This window comes from Pongo abelii, chromosome 7 (genome assembly GCF_028885655.2).
Source record: "Pongo abelii isolate AG06213 chromosome 7, NHGRI_mPonAbe1-v2.0_pri, whole genome shotgun sequence".
NCBI lineage: Eukaryota > Metazoa > Chordata > Mammalia > Primates > Hominidae > Pongo > Pongo abelii.
In genome coordinates, this window is record NC_071992.2 from 66,779,819 (window position 1) to 66,801,259 (window position 21,441).

The 21,441-nt window shown below is 37.9% G+C and overlaps 1 protein-coding gene across 9 annotated transcripts in view; it reads right to left on the minus strand.

Annotated features, from left to right (window-relative positions):
- ST18 (ST18 C2H2C-type zinc finger transcription factor) overlaps positions 1-21,441 on the minus strand; it is a 144,358-nt gene that overhangs the window by 22,011 nt on the left and 100,906 nt on the right. For 8 of the 9 annotated variants that reach the window (XM_054561605.2, XM_054561600.2, XM_054561604.2 and 5 more), the window contains 6 exons: positions 17,387-17,632; positions 10,586-10,701; positions 4,778-4,840; positions 3,940-4,008; positions 632-694; positions 450-530 (listed from right to left, as the gene is read on the minus strand). In XM_054561605.2, coding sequence (XP_054417580.2) covers positions 450-530; positions 632-694; positions 3,940-4,008; positions 4,778-4,840; positions 10,586-10,701; positions 17,387-17,632 — 638 coding nt within the window. The remainder of the gene's footprint in view (positions 1-449; positions 531-631; positions 695-3,939; positions 4,009-4,777; positions 4,841-10,585; positions 10,702-17,386; positions 17,633-21,441) is intronic. The other variant, XM_054561607.2, reaches the window with a different exon arrangement.

Genomic DNA, 21,441 nt, shown 5'->3' on the forward strand with positions numbered 1-21,441 from the left:
CTCCTGAGCCCTTCTGTGCTGGGAGACCGCACTCCAGAGTCTTAAATTTCTACGTCTATATCTGCATATATCATCCATGACCTTTCTTAAAGGAAGGAATTCAATTTAGATATAATTTCACCTTAAGCAAAATTAAAGTTTCAGGGGAAAGTGCTGCCATATTTATCATTGTATAGCACTTCCACAATACTACTTTCCTTTAAAACAATTGAGAAACGTATGAAACTGTTACTTTTTAAAACAATCTTTTGCATTATCAAAGAGCTGTGGAAATGTAGCTATAAATTGGAAACTTTTCTCAAACCACCAAATAGTTTGACTCTTGCTTATATTTAATAGGGTACACCTTCCCTGAAACTCAATCCGTGTTCAATTGCATCCCAACCAAGGTCCCTCCCATTTTACCAACAAGAGACAGCTGACCCCCATGTCTCAACTGTTGCACTTACTTCAGTTCAGGGTCTTCTTTTTCCTCCTTGGTAGGGGTCATTTTGACACCACCTTTCCTTGCACGAGGGCATCCGGACAAGCTGAAATAGGGACCCGACAAAGAACAAAGCAAAATTATGTGATCTCTCTGACTGCTGCCGATAAGCTCATTTCCACATCTCAGAAATAAGATCAATCCTACCTTCTGTGGGAAGCGTAGTTTCCAGTCACGTGCCCCGAGCCATCGCAGCCTGGGGTTGGACACCTGGAAGGCACAGGAAGAGAGCATGGGCCAAGAGGTTGTAGTCGGGGGAGTGGGGGTCATACTCAAGTTATTTAGGTTCTTCGGTAATCACATTAATGTTCCAAGTCTCTGTAGTTCACGTGGAGGGAGGTGGGGTCACACAGCCAAATGTAACTAAAAACAATGAGCTGCTTTTTGTGTGAGACTGTTTTTGCTTAAATATAATTATCTTTTGGTTAATAATCAATTTAAATATTTTTTAAGGATATATGACTACTGAGTGACAATGGATTAGTTGTTATTTATTGTACATTCTTTTTTTTTAACCTCATATAGAAGGGACTTGAAAATCAGTCCACAACTTATTGCTGGGCTTCTGTCTACATCATGCAAAGTTCTTACCTTTTATGTAAAAAGAAAAGTTTTCCAAATTATTATTATTATTATTACCATTATTATTATTATTATTATTATTATTATTATTGAGACAGAGTCTCCCTCTGTGGCCAGGCTGGAGTGCAATGCTGCGATTTCGGCTTGCTGCAACCTCCAACTCCCAGGTTCAAGTGATTCTCCTGCCTCAGCCTCCCGAGTAGCTGGGATTACAGGCACATGCCACCATGCCCAGCTAATTTTTGTATTTTTAGTAGAGACAGGGTTTCACCATGTTGGCCAGGCTGATCTCAAACTCCTGACCTCAGGTGATCTGCCCTTCTCGGCCTCCCAAAGTGCTGGGATTACAGGTATGAGACACTGTGCCCCGCCTCCAAATGATTTTTATGAATAATTTATTTTCTCTGATATGCTGTGCGACTATGATAATCCATTGATTTCAGATGAACAACAGTGATACACGTGAACTGCAGAGACTTGGAACATTTATGGGATTATCAAAGAACCTCAATAATTTGCACCTCGTCTGTCCTGCTTCATGGCCCAAGTTAAACAGTCTTTGGGGGAAAATCCATCATAACTATATCAACAATCAACCATTAAATTTGGAATGAGAAAAGTGAAAGATGACAGGGAATCCAATTTCTACTAGGAATGCTGATTAGGAATAGCTTTCAAAATATTCTTAAATATAAAAGTTTATGCAGATTTTCACGTTTTCGCTGTCTTTTTAGAAAATCCCCAATACAAACAAAACCTAGAGGCCATCACAAAATACTTGCTTTTCTGAACGCACACTGTGGTTCAGATCAAATTTCCATTTGAGAAAAACAATAATCCAAAGAAAAATGTGTTTACTATCCCTTTCCTTAAATTCCATTCCCCTGAACTTTCACAGAATGCATTTATATTCAAGCCTGAGTCAGAAAATAGGGAACAAATGCCTTTTTTTTCTTTTTTCAAATGTAATATAAAATGAGCACGAAACTCTTCTGGTTAACCAGAGCAACCTGCATTGAGTCTTTTATCAACCATTTAAAGACATAATATGTATCTTCCATTATAAGAAAGTTTTACATGCTGGTCTTTTTCTATTAACATTTTTTAGTGAAAAAGTGGTTTTATAGCATATTGATATGGAAATATCTGTGCTGAGTAACCGTTTTTGGGCATTCTCCATGAATATCTAAACAAGAGGTCAATAAAATGTCTCTGATTTTTCTTGATGGAAGAAATTTTCTTGTATGGAAAAAACCAAAGACATTACTTATTAGATAGCTGTATAAAATATTAAATATGAATATTGCTATAGGATCTCTCAATTTACATGTTTTCAGTGTATTACCAACATTTTTCTAGAAGCAAGTTTTAGAGAAAATATTTAAGAGACCCAATAGCTATAATTAAGATGTGGCAATGTAGAAGTTTAGAGCAATTCAGTAACAAGTTTTGGTACATCTCACTTTTCAATCTGTTAATTATTAGTCTCTACTTACTACTTATATTTTAGTCTAGAAAAATGACAGTCAATAAAATGACTTCTAAAATCCACACTGACAAAGTAAATTGTACTTTATACAGAAAATGAGAAGTGGCCAGGCACGGTGGCTCACATAATCCCAGCAATTTAGGAGACCGAGGTGGGCAGATCACCTGAGGTTAGGAGTTTGAGACCAGCCTGGCCAACATGGTGAAACCGTGTCTCTACTAAAAATACAAAAAGTAGTCGGGCATGGGGGTGCATGCCTGTAATCCCAGCTACTCAGGAGGCTGAGACAGGCAATCGCTTGAACCTGGGAGGCGGAGGTTGCAGTGAGCTGAGACTGTGCCGTTGCACTCCAGCCTGGGCACCTGGGCAACAAGACTGAAACTCCGTCTCAAAAAAGAAAAAAAACGAAAAAAGAGAAAAAGAAAGAAAATTAGAAAAGTATATTTCACAGTTTATTTTACTATTTTTGGTACTAAGATTCCAAATTTTCATATCTGTCCATTATCACATCTTCTTTCATAAACTTAGTCTTTAAAATTTTTAGATAAAAAAATTTTAAACAACTTAAAAAAGTGAAAGACTAACAAAATACTAAGAAAATATAATACATGAAATGTTACATGTGTTTTAGACACCAAATGCTAATGCTGCTGTCTACGCATATTGTTTTACCAGTAGATGTAGTAATACTCATTTTTTCTAACGCTTTATTATTTGTAAAAAAATGTAATTAGTTTTGTTTAATCCTATTTCTTTATCTTTTAAAATTTATGCCCTATCATATTTTTAACGAGGTAAAAGGTAGATTATAAATGTTTATTGTTCTATACATAATATAAAAAGATATGAAAATAAACAAATGAGAACTTTGTATTAAAAGAAGATGAGCAGGAAAAATGAAATCACAAAGTAAAAGTTAATATACATGTGACTTTGAGATCTTGCAGATGAGGCAGGAATGAGCCCAAACTGTTTTTGGCACCCGAGTGAAAGGCAGTTGTGTGAATCAAAATACCCAGCAGGTTAAGGATTATGCAATTTCTTTAAAATTAAATGGCAGGTATGCTTTGAGACTCCTTCACAGGTCTGATTTAATACATAGATTCTGAAATTTACAGAAAAAAGTATTGTGTTAACTATTACATAACTCTTTTAAAAATTATTATAAAATGACAAAGCCCCGGAAGCAAGCAAATTAACTAAATTAAATTACAGTGATTTTGTTTCAGTCATCCCAGCGCTTTAGTGAGAAAGTGCCTTTGCTGTGATCCCAGCAGGCAGGACATACTGCTTGTTGCTGATCACTTGGGCAATGAATGGGCACTGAACGAGAGGGTCCTACCGTGTGGATGAAGGGCAAGCCGGCCATGCTTCTCGCACTTACTTAAGCTCCTGAGAGTTGGCAGCCATGAGGGATTTTAGAGTCTTATCTGCTAAAGGACATCCAGAAACACTAGAGAGGGATGAGGAAAAAAACACAACACAACACTGACATATACAAATCTGAGTCAAATGGCATCTTGAGTCGTGAACATACGTTAAATTATTGGTGACTGGGGATTGGGAAAAAAAATAACTGGCTTTGAATCTGGCTTTTCTCTTCTCGCCAGTCTGGGCTGATGGCACTTCAACTATTTCTCATAGATTCAGATTTTCTGTTTATCAAATGAATGACTTTAGCCCAATGAGACCCCCCAACTCTAAAGCTCAGGGATGCAATGATCACCCACACACAGAGTCCATTCCTGCTGCACAAACAGGTGATGGTGCTTTTCCAAAGGGAAGACAAATCCCATCAATGGAGATGGTGAGTAGAAAGATTAAAGCAACTCCTTTGCACTGTTTAATCTCTCAAATGCTTCAATTTGTTATTTGCCCAGGATTGAGGGTATTACTTTTCCTGGGGCAAATGGTCAATTTGAGTCACTGTTGTATTTATTCCTCATTCCACATGAGTCCTCAAGCCACACAGAACCAAAGCCTGACATGAGCTCAACTTTTCACTTATAACCCAGACTACAGGATCAGAAAACCATTTTGACCAAGAATCATGATTTTCTTATCACATAATTTTATTTCTGAAAAAGAAAATAAACCAAAAACCCAACCAACTCACTCTCCATTTCCTGCTTCAGATAATACATAGATAGAAAGGGTGAGAATAAGTATTTAAAATAGAACAAGACCATGAAAATCTGACTGCACATGAGGTCATTGGGTACCTGCGATGAGATGCATAGTTTCCTGTCACGTGGCCACTGCCATCACATCCTGGTGTTGGACAGCTGAGTCAATAGAAAATATATCATTAGAGTCAAGCGCATTTCCCAGGTTCATTTCCTCTGCCCAGTAGATTACGGAGGAGGTAGCTTCTCTGTGCAAGATAAGTTAACACAGTATAGGACATACAGAAGCTAGTGTACCAAGGATTTATATTATATAAGAACCAGTGGACTACCTAAAAGAAAACTAAAAATCATAGCATGATGAGTTACTTCCTTAGGTATCTGTTTCAACATCACATTCGATTATTTGATTCCATTGACGTGGGAAAGTGATGTCCTAGTGATGTTGTGAGTTAGCAATCAAAGATGTTTTGATTCATTTGAAAAATGTATATGTTGCCAGGCATGGTGGCTCACGTCTGTAATCCCAGCACTTGGGAGGCCGAGGCAGGTGGATCACCTGAGGTCGGGAGTTCGAGACCAGCCTGACCAAAATGGAGAAACCCCGTCTCTTCTAAAAATACAAAATTAGCCAGGCATGGTGGTGCATGCCTGTAATCCCAGCTACTCGGAGGCTGAGGCAGGAGAATCGGCAGAACTCAGAAGGTGGACATTGTGGTGAGCTGAGATTGCGCCATTGCACTCCAGCCTGGGCAACAAGAGTAAAACTCTGTCTCAAAAAAAAAAAAAAAAAAAAAGAAAAAGAAAAATACGTATGTTATAAAAAATAAATATTAGAAACCCATGCTTTACTATGATAGCAGATCTTAGGAACACCAGCACCCATTATATGACATATTCCAGAAAGAAATTTTTGTGAATTTTTTAAGAGCAAGGCAACCTAGTAATTTTATAAACATTTTAGAAACCACTGAAAATCTTTGACTAAAATGTAAACTGACATTTTAGGTGGGAAAATTGCTTACAGTATGAAGCAGGCAAGAAGTTTAGTCTGTAAAGAATTCAAGCAATTTCACCTAAAGCTTGAAGCCAGCAAAGACAATTGCTAATTCACCATTAGCCTAAGAATAGGCTCGCAGGCCATCTGCCAAGAATCTCACTCCATTAAGATGTGTGCCCCTGCATTTCATTTTATCTCTGAACCTGGTCATGTCCTGTCCACCTTATGTGTGTTGTAAAAATAATGTAATCAGCTACTCAGGAAACTGAAGCAGGAGGATCGCTTGAGCCTAGGAGTTCGAGCCTGCAGTGAGCTATGATTGTGCCACTGCACTCCAGCCTTGGTGACAAAGTGAGACCCCGTCTCTAAAATAATAATAATCATGTAAGAAGGTAGTTAGTTATCCTTAGCAGTTTTCTTCCACAATTAATAGATTCCTTGGTTTCTCAGTCATTTAGTTTCCTCTGATGGTGTTTGAAAGTCACTCATTTGTAATAAGCAGGTGGACCCCAGCCTACTCAGTGTTATTTGCGGTGGTGTCAATAATCAGAGGGGAACATCAACTACACCAGTCACCCATCTGATCTTTTTTTGACATCCTGCCTAAAGCGAGGACTTATCCAGATATACAGAATACATGTTTTAGCCTTTTGAAGGGACATTTTGGGATAGACTAACGCTATTTCTATATTTTCTGAGTTATCACTTTCTAAGTATTTTTCTTCCTGTGATCCACTTTCCAATCATTTTCAGGTATCTAAAGAAACTATAAGAGTTAGAGCATTCCCATCTTTCAAAGGAATGTTTGATTTTCAGGGTCTGATCCAAGCTAAGTCATCTATCTCCTTTCCCCATCCCTTTTCCTGGATAAGATATCAAAAAAAAAAAAACTATAAAAGCTATAAATATATGTTAAAAAGTAAAGACAAAAACCAGTTATTAACATTTTGGCTGAGTTATCTTGCAAGTGCCATTCACTCACTAAATGTAAAAAAATCTTTTCTGAACATTATACAACTGGAGTATTCAGAGTGAGAGGCGTTTCAATTGCCTGGGAATTCCCACTTTAGAAATACATCGCCATCTAGTGTTAAAAACAGCATTGCATTTTTTATATATATATAAATATATATAAAAATATATAAATTATATAATTATATATTTTATATAATTATATATAATATGTAAATATATATAAATTATATATAATGTATAAATATATAAATATATATAAATCATATATAAATATAAATTATATAAGTATATATACTAATTATATATAAATATATAAATTATATAATTATATAAATATATATACACATATATACACACATATAATTTTTTATTTATTTATTTTTTTTGAGACAGAGTCTCGCTTTGTCGCTCAGGCTGGAGTACAGCGGCGCGATCTTGGCTCACTGCAAACTTTGCCTCCTGGGCTCAAGCGATTCTCCTGCCTCAGCCTCCGGAGTAGCTTGGATTACAGGCGTGTACCACCATGCCCGACTAATTTTTGTGTTTTTAGTAGAGACGGGGTTTCACCATTTTGGCCAGGCTGGTTTCGAACTCCCGATCTCAGGTGATCTGCCTGCTTCGACCTCCCAAAGTGCTGGGATTACAGGCATGAGCCACTGCACCCGGCCTATTTTATATTTTTAAATTATTCCCATTAATATTGCCAGGAGAAGCCAAGAAGTGCCAGAGGTTTTTCAACATCAGCTATAAATTACCTATAAAATATGATAACGAAATATGCATTCAATTAGCTGATAATTTATTTTTAAGTTTGGTGGTATTAAAAGGTCAAGAAATAAAGAACTGGAGACAGCATTATACAGGGGAAAGTTGCAGTTTAGAATTTTGATAGCTAGACTAAATTCCAAATCTACAGTGAAAAATTTTACATAATGACATGTGCCAATATTAGTTGGGTGATATATTTTGGGAAGGTTTTCAGATGAAAATACAAAAATTGGAAGAAAGAAACTAGCTAGTTTTCTCAGTAAGTGGCACTGAAACCGTAAGGAAATTCTAAGATAATTAGTGATGTCCAAAAAGTCCTAATCTAAACAAAGTTTTTGGTAAGCAATCAAGGTACTGTTAGAAACATAAAGCAAAATATAATAAGGACAGGGTGACATGGAATGTAGCATGACTTTCACAAGACAAATATACCAACTCAGACACATTCAAATAAGTGATATCCATCAAAGCACTCACCCTGTCTAATATGCATGAATTAGGCTGGGCATGGTGGCTCATGCCTGTAATTCCAGCACTTTGGGAGGCTGAGGTGGGTGGATCACCTGAGGTCAGGAGTTCGAGACCAGCCTGGCCAACATGGCGAAACCCTGTCTCTACTAAAAATACAAAAATTAGCCGGGTGTGGTGGTGGGCGCCTGTAATCCCAGCTACCTGGGAGGTTGAGGTGGGAGATTGAACCTGGGAGGTGGAGCTTGCAGTGAGCCGAGAATGCACCACTGAACTCCAGCCTGGGCGACAGAGCTAGACTCCATCTCAAAATAAATAAATAAATAAATAAATAAATAAATAAATAAATAAATAGATAAATAAAATGGATGAACTAAGAGGTCTCTGAGAGAGTAATTTCTTAAGAATTTTTGGAATGATTATATTCCAAAAATCATTCAATATCTTTTTGAAATCCTTCCTCTTTTATATTTACCCTTATACCATGGAGAAGTGCCCTTTGCAAAATAATCATGCTTCATTTTTCTGACCCAAAATGGTATTGCAGGTTAATTTTCAATCTTTTACACTACATTTAGTTTGGGATGACTTTTAGCAATTTCCAACAATCTACCTTCAAAGGATAAAATTTTGCCATTTTTGAAGATATTAAAAATAACACATGAAAAAAATACATTCAAAGATGAAAAGTTTCAAACAGCAGGTCCACGTGGGAAAAGGTGTCTGGCTGGCCTAAGTGGCTTCTAAGAAGTTTCTAAGAAGTTAGAAGTGACTTCTAAGGTCTCAAGTCACTGAACCTGAAACAGTGTTCAAGCCGATTTAAGTTCCAGCATGTTTGGAACCATCCGTTGTATCGTCAACCACCAAGCCCCAGGTGGACATCAAGTTTACAAGGGAGAATGCTGTTTCAGCCAGTAATGTTTGCCTACAAAATCCTTCGAGAATGCAAAGTCTAAGCTTATTTTAAAGTCACTCACATATCAATAGGGCAAACTGATGACGGACTCGGAATAATTTTTACTGAACACCTACTATGTGCAAGGCCCTGTTCTTGGCACCAGCATTTGAAATGCATTCCCTGCTCCCAAGTCACTGTCCATGTAGGTGGGGAAATAAGAGGCAGCACAGTGCATATTATGCACCAATGGTGTGGACAAGGTAGAGAAGAGGAAATAAGGGGAAATAAGAGGTTGCATAGTAAATATTATGCATCAATGATGCGAACAAGGTAGAGAGCAAAGACGGAGGAGAGAAGACCCCCCCGTCCCCACTTTGTGCCCTCTGAGGCTTTGTTCTTGGTAAAGGAGGCAGAAAATAGAGAGCGGAGGGAAGTGAAGAAAAGATCTGGGAATGGGAGCATCAGGGCTGAGGGTGGGGAAGCACAGTAGCCTGACGGCCTCTCACATAAGTGACGTTTGAGAGAAGAGCTGCGCTGAGGGAGGAGAGGATGTGGGCACTGCAGAAGCTTTGGGGACAGCATTCTGGGCAGAGGGAACAGCAACCCTAAGGCCCTGCCTAATTCCTAGAGAGCTTAGGGGAAGCAAGAAGCCCGGAGTGGGAGGCTGGGGGATGCGAGCACTCACTTCCCCTGTGGGGTGGTGGGTGGGCATCTGGTCACAGCGGGGTGGCAGCCAAGGAGTCCTCAGCAGGAGTGAGTGCAGATACCAGGAAGGAAGGGTCCCAGGATGGAGCTCAGGGGCACTCTACTCTTTAGAGGGCTACACATGAGTCTAGAAGGGCTAGCAGTGAGATGAGGGAAGAGTCCAGAGGTGAGGCATCCTAGAGGCCAAGTGTAGACAATGGATTGTGGAGGAGGGAGATCAGCTCTGTGGCATCCTGCTGCCTGTCAAGTAGGAACAGGAGGCTCCACGACCAAAATTCTGACAGGGGAAGGGGATGCTGAGGGAAGGGAGGTCCCTGGAGATCTGTCTGGGAAAGATTCAGGAGGGAAACTGCATCACACAGTAGCAACAACTTTCTTGACACGTTCAGCTGGAAAAGGAAGGGGAGACAGAGAGTCCAGGTGGAAGCTGGGTCAGGAGAGGTTTTTACAGGTTTTTTTTGGAAAAGTTTAAACATATTTTTTGATGAGGGATACAGAAGAGAGGGCACAGGCCTGATTCCTAAGTGGACGCGTTACTCCTTGCTGTAAACTCTCATTAACTGGCAGCTTTAAATAGATTTATATATGAGTAGACTTGATTAATATTTAATCACTTACACATGGGAAACAGTTTCCTGCATTTGATTCACTCATTCACCCGCTAGTACATAACTCGTACTTACTGCCTTCGGGTACCCTGCTCTTTAACCTCTTCTGGGCCTCAGAACCCCTTTGAAAATGTGATGAAAACTAGTAACTCCCTTGCCCAAATAACAATTTGCATCAAGTGTTAGAAGGTTATAGAGTCCCCGAAGCCAACCCTTAGATCTGGGGGTAAATGGTTATCAGGTTAAGAAGCATTTCTAATTGTGTTATCTTATTTTGTTTTTTAATCAACAGGTTTTTAATTCCGTTAGCATGAGATCATGTACACCGTCTTAGCTCAGGTTAGACGCGTGTTTAACGTTTAACTTCTGACTGGTAGAAATCACCCTAACATCAGCTGTATAAGCCAGGATATTGTAACTAAGTCATGAACTTGAATCTTCATTCCGGAATCTTAGAGGGCATGGCATTGGGCACTACTTACGTGATTAGTTCCTTTTTGAGATCTCTTGCATGAAACTTGGGTTTAGGGCTTGGTATAGAGGCCTCTCCAGGAAACTTTTTTTCCTCTAAATTTTCTAGAGAGCTCACTGGGTCTTTCTGGAAAACAGACAAAAAAACAAACAAACAAAACAAAGAAGCCATTAGGGAACCCTGGAAAGACAACTAGATTTAAAATCATTGAGGCCAGATTTGAGTTTTGGCTTTGGACTTGGCCTTGGCTGAAATACCTTAGAGGATTTGTATAAGAAATAAATAAGATAGGCCAGGCGAAGTGGCTGATGCCTGTAATCCTTGGCCTTTGGGAGGCCGAGGCAGGCGGATCATGAGGTCAAGAGATCGAGACCATCCTGGCCAACATGGTGAAACCCCGTCTCTACCAAAAATACAAAAATTTGCTGGACGTTGTGGTGCATGCCTGTAGTCCCAGCTACTCAGGAGGTTGAGGCAGGAGAACTGCTTGAACCCGGGAGGTGGGGGTTACAGTGAGCTGACATGGCGCCACTGCACTCCAGCCTGGCGACAGAGCAAGACTCTGTCTCAAAAAAAAAGAAAAGAAAAGGAATAAATGAGATAATAAGAATATGTCCTGGTTGTTACAGATCTTTATCCTAAGTGAAGAATGAAAAAGTGTAATTGATATGGAATACCTTTCAAAAGTTCACATTTTGGCAAATATGATTACAGAGGTAGGCATTTCTTGAGCCGTGTAATTACTATTTTATTATGTTTCAAGGTTTCTTGTAGTAGGGATGCTCCCTAGAGAGCACAGGAATCGTTTATATGTCCAGCAGTCATAGCAGCAGTAAAACCAAAGAAACATTGCAAAAATGAATCACGCAAACTTTTAAACAGAAAAGGGGGAATTTTTGGTTAACTTAATGCCCTTTTCTAATGTACAAATAATTAAGATCTAAATTATTTGTTTAGATATGTAATAACTGAGGCTACAGTATTTAGGCATTTAATTTGATCTTTCTGGATAATTGCTTTTATTTTTATATTACTTCCTGTTTTTCTGAAATTACTTCTTTTGCTAAATGGGTATCTTGTAGCACTTTCCTTCCTGGATGGAACTTCTTGTTGGATATTCCTAATTTTTATGCTCTTCTCTTAAGTTTGATACTGACCTTGATTTCATAAAGAAGACTCACTAATCCTTTCAAACAATTTATTTACCAAGTGATGTATTATTTCACAGATAACAAATGATGGTTTTTCTCTATCACATAATTAGCTTACTTTCATCATTAATCTTGTATCCGGTAAATATAATACTTTCTGGATTTAATATTAAAATCAGATGAACTAATATAAAAAACTGTCTTCTAAATCTCAAAAGTACTGATACATTTAAGGTAAGTAAACTATTTTGAATCATTCAAAATAATTTTTTTAAATTAAATGAATATAAAAATACTATAGCAAAATATAATTTTAGTAATTCTGAGTCTATATTCAAAAGCAATGAGAAAAAAACAAAATTCCTGGATTTTCCCAGCCAAAGAAAAATTCTAAATGCTGATCTCGGTCATCAAGGCAAATGTAATTTTTTTCATTAATTACTTGGCTAACAATTCGATCAATTATTTTACACAAGAGCATACTGTAGTAAATACATTGATTGGTACACTGTCTCAAGTGACATTGTCTTCAGATTACATTAATGAAACCTGATTTAGTACAATTTATCCATATTATTGATGGTGTTAAGTGTTTCATCTTGTTTTACTGGTAAATGTTTGAAAATAGAAGCCGATAAAAAGACAGGATTTAAAAATAAAGAGAAATGTATGCTTGATAATAATTCCACACTAGGATGCAAAGAGAAGTGCTAGTTTAATGCTGCCTCCATGGGATCCACAGCAAAATAGATGATTAACACTTACCTTTTAAAGTTTTATGCTGTAAATGGCTAAAATGAAAATATTCCAAACTTTAAGGCCTTAAACCTGATAATTCCACCATCTACTTTATTTAGTCCTATCTGGATTTGGCCTGAGTAGTATTTTCCACTATAATTTAGAAATATCTTGGCTTTTTGAAAGTAGATACAAATGCTAAATCCGATATTGTTTCAACATGGAACAGCCTTTTTCTGTTTGGATGCTGATTTTTTTTTTAACGAAAATGGCATTAAAAAAAAGAGCCATTTTATTATTTATGGCAAAGTTATGAACAAAGTCTCTCTAAGAAGACATGTATATTTACAGATTATCACAAGTTTCTAGCTGTTGTTTTAGGGCTGAATCTATAATTATGGAAGGCAAGAGAATGGGGAATTTTGAAAGAAATAATCAATTATGAAAGTTTAAGTTATTTTACTAAATAATATAAACATAAAGCTTGCAGGATATATGTTATTTATTTTGGTATAGTAATATGTGGTAATGTTTCAACAGGATAATTTTATTGCATACGACCTTTTAAATATTTTGTAACTTTAACACATAGACTCATATGCATACAATCGTTTTATGAAATAATTGTCTTTTCCCCTTTTCTTTGCTCAACATTCTACCGTTAGAAACCTGCAGAGAGTATATGTATTAAAATCCAGGTGGCTGTCACTAAAATAATTAGTTTTGTTATGGAGGCATTTTATATTGAATGAATTCCTAAACGGCAGCCAGTGTAAATCAATAGCATTTGTAAAAATCTTTTTCCTAAATTTAAAGTATAATTTTGAAAATAATAATTTTATTTTGTGGTTGTGTAAAAGAGGATGTATATATGTGTGTGTTTAGAGAGTACGTGCATGCAGTGAAATTCCTTTAACGTACAGATGGAAGTTTATATTGATTTCAGTAAAGACCAGGACATAATGGTAACATGAATAACAGATAATAGCATCTGGCACTCTTAACATTTTCAGCCCTGAAATCTTTGGAGAACTGACAGTTGAATGAAACTGACAGCCTTAGTTATTTCTCAATACTTTCCTTTCGAGATATTTTGAGTTTTTTCCAGATTCAGGAATTTTTTTTAGAGGGCATCTGGACAGGCTATTTCACTGAGAGAGACAGACAATATTTTCTGAAAATTACCACAAAAATTAAGCAACTGTTGTGCATATGAACTAGATAACAATGAATTAGAAATAATCACTCAATTTCTGGTTGTGTATGTGTCTTATGTGGTGGGGGGAGAGGGAAGTGGCAAAGGGAAAGATGTGGGTGGGAGCAGGGACATACCACATTCCAGTCTCCAAATGTGAACAATAGATTGTCTGGAACACACATAGCTATTCCAGGGAAGCTCACTGGAAAGTGACAAGAAAGGATCAGTCCTGGAACTGTTTTTTGTGGTCACATTGTGTGGACTTGCCTGGATCACAGGAGCTCCAGTCCTGCACCCGCAGAAACACTTTAGTCAACTGTTGCTGCCAACACACCTTGCCACCTGCCATTTCTTCATTCTTCTCTTTTTTCTTTCCTATTAAATTTTTCTCAATATCCCCTAAGCAGTCTCCAGTTTTTGGTGATTTTTTTTTCTTTTCCTTTTCCTCATTTACCTTCTTCTCTTTTTTTTCTTCGGTGTAGGGAATTCCAGGCCTATTACTTAATTTCATATGACCAGGAGCAACAACTTTACCCCCCTCACATTTCTCCTCTAAAAAATTTGATAATAATCCTGCTTTTCAAGATTGTTGGGATAATGAGACATTGCGTATAAAGGTTCCTTATCTTTATTTTATTGTATGTGGTATCCCTCTGATAGCTTGTCAATAAGCGCATTTAATACAATCTAATTTTTCAAAATAATATCTACCAAACATTACATTTTTCATTTTCAAGATTCAGAACAGGATGTGAAAAATACTGTTAGTAGATTACCTTGGCACAGATGAGGGAACAGAGAACAAGAGTGAGAAACCATATCAGGAGTTAGAGTGATTCAGAAGTACTTTTATGTGTGTGTCTCCACCAGCCTTAGCTTCCCCAACCAATGAATCACCCTGTTCAGATAGCTGGGACAATAAGCATTTAGCTTAAACAAATATTCTGTCAGCTCAAACCTAGGGCAAGCACATTGAGTCCAAGAGCTCACTTAGCATCTCCAAAGTCCTCTCTGATACTCTTAGTGACACTGGATTCCCACACGGCTTCTAAATTCCAGATGTCACAATACTTAGATTGAAAATTGTAGCAGTCCAAGCCTGGAGTAAGTAAGCCATTCTGTAAAGAGCATCAATCCACTCTGAAGAATCCCATTTTGTGTGTGTGAATTTGCTGGGAAATGAAACACTGTCCCAGATATATACGCATGAGATAAAAACATACTCAAGTTGAATCTATAAATCTACCAAGATGAATCCAGATGATTTTTTGAAATTAAGCAAAAAACAAGATTAAAAAGTAACATAAAATATTTCTTATGAAATCTCGTTTTCTGGCTTTCTGGGTGATAAGAACTGTGGCTAAGGAAGTGATAGGAACGGGTTTCTGAGAATATGAAGAGTGCAATGTTGACATCGTTGCTGAGGGCACAAAAGTATAATCAGTGTCAAACAACGCAAGACACCCTAGATGAAGATGAGAACCTACTTGAAGCAAATGTGTTTTGTTGCTACCCAGGATTGGAGGCTTATGCCTGACACTTTCTGGTGAATACATTCGCCATAACCACAAGGATGAGTGCAGAAAGCCCAAGTGCCACTCTGCATATGGCATCGAGATACTCCCAGAAATGAGAACATGTTGGGATTTTGAACCTGCATGAAGCAGTTATACTTAATTCATGAGACACTGTCCTTCCTGTAACATAAGGACTTCTACTGGACCCACATCCACACATCCTGGGCCAAGGGTCAGGTTTCCCTTTAGGTCTGTAGATGCAATGTGCCATGATCTGAGCAGCAGTGGCCTGGCTGGAGATTAAGCAGTCATGTGAATTAAAGTGCATTCCCTTACCCAAAGCTAACTCGTATGTCGTAGGACTGTGTCAACAATTTTGATCTCATCACAGTTGTGCCTCTTAACCTGCCCACTTCCTGGCTTGCTGCTTACTTCCGTTTCAGACAAGATGTGCAGGATACTCGAGGGATGTGAACACTGACAGACTTTTAGATGATACACATAGACATAATTAGGTGTAACTTCTGTTTTCTGGCACAAGCCTGAGGTGGCAGTGTGCACAGTGGTCAGGGGAAAGTTGCACACTTGCCAGTTTGTGGTCATCATTTGAGGCAAATGAGCTTCATAAACTTTGTCGGCATCAGTTTCACATTCATTATTGTCAAATATGTATTATTTTAATAAATGATTCTTCTAAGATAGTACTATGATAGATTGATTAAGGCCATCCTTGGATGCTCTGGGTGAATTTTGAAAAGCCAAGCAGAATAAAATGACTAAGGCCAGTATGACAGAATCTAATCAAAAGCTTCAGTGTGTGAATCCCCTCATGCTTCCACGTGATGGCTTGAGTGGTGGAGACACACAGGCTACCTCAGATGCTGAGGGTGTCTCCCAGGGGTCCACACCCAGCCACCTGATGCAGTTAGCCATTCCTACCTCTCCACATTGTGTGCCTGTGCGTGCTACTCTGTTTATCAGTGTATTTGGCTACAGGTCAGTCTTCTGAGCACATGCATGACTGTGGCACACATGCATGGTGGAAGTGTGTCCTATTCATTGCTGTATCTCCAGGTCCCATGTCACTGACTGGACTTGGAGATGTTGGCAAAACTGTGCTGAAGGAAAGAAGGAAGAAAGGAAGGAAGGAAGGGAGAGAGGGAAGGAGGGGAGGAGGGGAGGGGAGGGGAGGGGAGCGACGGGAAGGGAAGGGAAGGGAAGGGGGAAAGAAAAATAGTCCAATCTTGTGATCAAAACTGTGTATGTTGACTTATATTTTGAGATGTTAAGCATGTGCAAAAATCAAATTAGATCTCACCACCCAAAGTCTCTAAACTTCAAAGAGCTATAAAAGGCGCTGCACACTTTTGCAGAGAATGGCTATTTCAGTTCTTTACACATATCAACTGGCAAGCCCATCAACAACTTCCCTGACAAAGAGCAAAATAGGATTACTTACTGTGACAATTAAGGTCACATCTGCAATTACATAGAGTCTAAACAATTGAGGGTTCTGGCTATCAGTTCTTTTGAATGACACTGAGTAGTCCATGGCTAATCAGGCCTAGTCAGGTGGCTCAAGCCATAAGGCGAAGGTTAGATGAATTCCTGCACTGTCGCACCATCTGGCTTTCAGGGCCAAAACCACCTCCAAGATAATCAAATGCACAAATAGGTCTCCTTGACTTCAAGATTAATTCAATTTAGACATCCAACATTTCAATCCAATGCCTTAAACAATTAGTCTATACTTAGGTATGCTAACACAGTTCCTTCACAAAACCATAGAAAGAAATTTGACATGACTCAAAGATTCTTACTTGACCCTGATTTGATTTCATCTTCAACCCTCCGGTTCAGAAAGAATTAGTAAACTGGCATTTCAATATTGAGCAATACATTGCCCCTTACAGCTGCTACATGAAGGGATAGATAATATAATCTCTTGTGCAGGGCACAAAATTTCAGCCTTAATAGGAATAAAATTTACTATAGTGACATTATTTTAGGCAAGTGATAATAAAAGTTGGATTTGTTAATGAATTTCCTCTGACATTAAAAATCATCACTTTATCAAAATCTAAAACAAGGTACAGAATTATGTATTATCTAAACAGGAATGTGAAATATAATTTAGGAGGGAAAAGCTAGTGATACCCTGCAATCATGCTGTCTTCAACTTATTGATTGACATATGGAAACAATACCTCTTTCTCCTCCTCTGTCTTCCCGTGAGTTTTGCTATAGTTGATAGGAGTGTCCCAGCCCTCTTGGTCACAAAGAGCCTGATAGAATGCTGCATTGACCAGAATGCTGCTTGTTTTGAATGGGGAAGAGGAAGGAGTTGGAATAGAAGTGTTAGAGGAAGTTAGGGGTGCAGACTTGTCCAGGATTCGATTTTTTTTCATGCTTAAGTCCAATGTGCCATTTTCATCCACTTCTATTTCGGCTCCCTGGTATACAATAGGAAACAGAAAAACATTTAAGCAGTTTGCAGTTACAGCCTAGCCATGTGGGGCTTTTAAGGGATCATTTTAAATGTAAGCTTTTATGTAAGTATATCTGCTTTTAAATCTAGCGTTCTGATTTGCGTTGGGTAATGTTCAATTCTTAGGAGACTTTAAGAACAGCCCCATTAGTGAGCTTTGTGTTTCTGGGTTTAAACAAAGTAAGCTTAATGTAAATAAGATGCTCCAAATACTAAATGTATTGGCTAAAACAGTTTTATGAAAATATGTGTGTGTGTGTGTGTGTATACACACATATATACACACACACCCCCCCACACATTTACAAGTTTAGCTTTAAATCTTCTTTTCTAGTTTACAGAATTATCACTCCCAATTCATCATTTAAAGCATTCACATTTGTGTTTATCAAAAGGCATGTATAACTTTCTAACCCTTCAAATCATAATATTAATCTCACATGAGAAATATGCAAAAATAACCCACTGGAAGAGAATTTTTATTGGAATATTAAACTAATGTAAAAGCAACATTTTACCCTAGGCTATGTGAGCTGGAAACGCTTTGCTAAATTGGGGGGGGGGCAGGGAGAGGGAGGCAGGCAGTGCAAACCATGCTTCACCCCGGTGGTGGTGGGGGGCTGCTTTGGGTAGCAGCTGACAGCCTGACTGAGGTTGAAGCCCTCTAGTGCAAACTTAAGAATACTATAAAACGGCTTATTTTCTCCACATTTAGTGTGAGACTTAAAACTAAATCCACTGCACAATATTTCTTCTTGAGATACCTTCTACCTTTTGCCATGTGTTATTTCTTGGTTTTGTTTTTTCTGTGTCGGGAGGAACAGTACCTCATTCTGTATTTGGTTCAAGCTCCAGCAAACTGCTCACGTGCCTCGGATGTTCTACAAGATTCGCACACTGGGATGGCTCATGTTGTGTCATGAATTGTGAACATTACTATGCAGTCATTCTCAGAAGGTAGGAGGAAGCTGCCTGTCATTTTTCTAAATGGGTCGAATAACACCTTTCTGGTATTTTCGCCATCATCCATCAATTTAAAATTAACTTCTTGACAATTTGGCTACACTCTTTTTTTCTCTTGGCTGGCCACTCTTCTTTGAATATTTAGCAAGATCCTTAACTCTTGTGGTAACCAGCTACTTCCCAGGGGATTTGTTTTAACTCTTCCCTTTAAACAACCCCCACTCCCAACCCCCAAACAGGCGCCACTGGGCTGCATCAGCTGGGCTTCCTGCTTGTGCCCGACTTAGAAAATAAAAACCCTTCTTTTATTTGCTTATTTTACCTGCAAAGTTTGTATTTTCAATCTATCAGCCTACGAGATAGATATGCTTTACTGTATTTGTGGGAGGTAAATACACTTCTAATATGTTGTACTAAGATGCTTTGGCCGTATCTTTCTGTCCCTTTTTAGTAAATAGTTTAATCTCTCGTGATAGTTTTAAGCCCCGAATTTGGCAGTACAGCTTATCCGGGATAATAACTTAGTAACCACAACATCTTATGCCATCTGTATAATATCAAATACATTTTTATACCAGCATTAATAAACCTTAGTTACAAAAATCCAAGATATTAACCATATCAGTGCCACGTGTGCTCTCTCTCCATGATCTCACAATGTATTCTGCCAGAAGCGCATCAAAACAATTTTTGGCTTCATAGCTGATATGTAAATAGCAATGAAACAGAGCTATAGTAATCAAGTTTAATGGCCAATGTAAAGTAAAATGCTAAATATTGTAGTTGCTGACATTTTTCATAAAAAAATAAAATAAAAACTTGGGTTAAGACTGCACAACCAACATTCACATAAAATTCCAGACCTCTGTGACAGATGGCTTAGGAAAAAGAAGCCATGTGACTGGGCTGCAGAGTTTTATAGTGCAAAACCCATAAATAGTGCAGATTTGATTTCTCTGAAAAATATCAACTCTTCCAAGACAAGATTAATATATATTTTAGTTTTTACAGGCAAAAATTCTAAATAGTCCATTAAGACAATGATAGATTCTAGGAGTTGTTATGATTATACATTTCGAGTCAATTACTCCTAATGTTTAAAAGAGGCGCTTTCCTACATCCTGCGCCCAGCCTGCTGCTCTGAGCACCTGACTTCACTGGGAGAAAGCGGGCGGCTCACTGGGGAGCAGGGTACAGATGGGCTTTAAGTGAGCGCACAGATGCCTTCAACAATTACATGCAGTACCAGAGAAGGGTCCCTTTTTGCCCATAGATGGGCGATCACACGTTTACAGCATGGGCTTTTATTCAGAACAGTATCAATGGGCATCACTTCTCTCTGTGCTTGAAACTCCAAATGGCAGCACAAAAAGGAGGGAGGGGCTGGGGGAGCTGTGGCAGATATGCATCCCCCACCCCTTCAAACTTCTAATATTCTGATTTCTTCAAACGCTATTCTGGATCTTTAGTTTAAGTATTTAAATTTAAAGTTCTCTTGGGGGTAGGTATAGGATTACTACTATTCATGTTCTTTCTGACTTAGAGGGGACATCCCAGGCCATCTATTTCAGCCACTTTTGAGCTATTGATGCTACCTACGTTTTATTTATCCATTAAGTTATTGAGAAAGCACTTCATAGTTTTAAGACACTATATTCTAGGGAAAGTAAAATTGGAAAATAGGTTGTTTCTGCCTTCAATAAATTTATTTTTTATGCATATAGATTTTTAGTGAAGGTAATTTTACAAATTTAATATAAGTTATAATTAAACTGAAGGTTGAACTAATTACTCATTGTAATCCTTACCTTTACTATAAAATAAGAAGTGAACTAGATGGCCACCAGCAGAGAAATACTTAACGAAAATATGCTATCCCTATTTAATGGTGCATTATGTGGTCAGGAAAGTGATAATTATGAACACTGTTTCTACATGGAAAATACTTGTATCACTGACAGCAGAGAACAATGTGGCATTCCTACTATGTTTACAACTAGGGAAAAAAGAGAGAAATGTGTTTTCCGAAAAAGAACAAAAAGGAAAACACAAAAGCGATTGTAGGTTCTTGTATGTAGAAGATAGGCTTGTGGCTATTTTCTTCTATTATTTTTCAGGCAAATGACAACATTATATTGTTTTAGCAATTTTAAGTGGTCACACATTCAAAGTTTGTGGTGAAGTAAAAATAAAATTGGAATTTTAACTTAAATGTTATCTTGTGAAAATTATTAATTTTCCAAACATTGATAAAACAAGAAAGCACTGTTTTCCTGACTTGGCAAGCTGTCTTATGAATACAGGATGGGTCACCTGCCATCTTTTCCCTGTTGACTTGGCTGAGAGGAAGTGCAAAACTAAGTGTCCTTCTGATTAGGTTTCTGCCATAATTAGCCCCTGGCTTTCATCTAGCAGCTGATGTTTTTTATTCTTGCTTCAAGGTTTTTTGTTTTGGGAGTATCTTTTCCATACTGAAAGCTATCTTAAATATGTTTTCAAAGTAGGCAGGGTATTAACAGTAAACAGATGAAATGAAAATATCTTACTCTTACTAAACGGTAATTATTAAAGCTGTTTAGATTATAAATTTGTGAAATATACTCAATATAAATAGATGAGAAATGATCAGAGGAGAAATAACTAATGTAAAGTGTAAAATTTAAGTGAAATTTAAAACAGCTTCCCCAAGGTCTTTGGGACTTGGAATCATGGTCCACGCTGGTTGGCCAGCAGCTTAGCTACTCTAAGATCTTAAGAAGAGAAGTTAGACAGGCATGAGTTCAAATTTCTGTTCCAACAGTTATAGTTGTG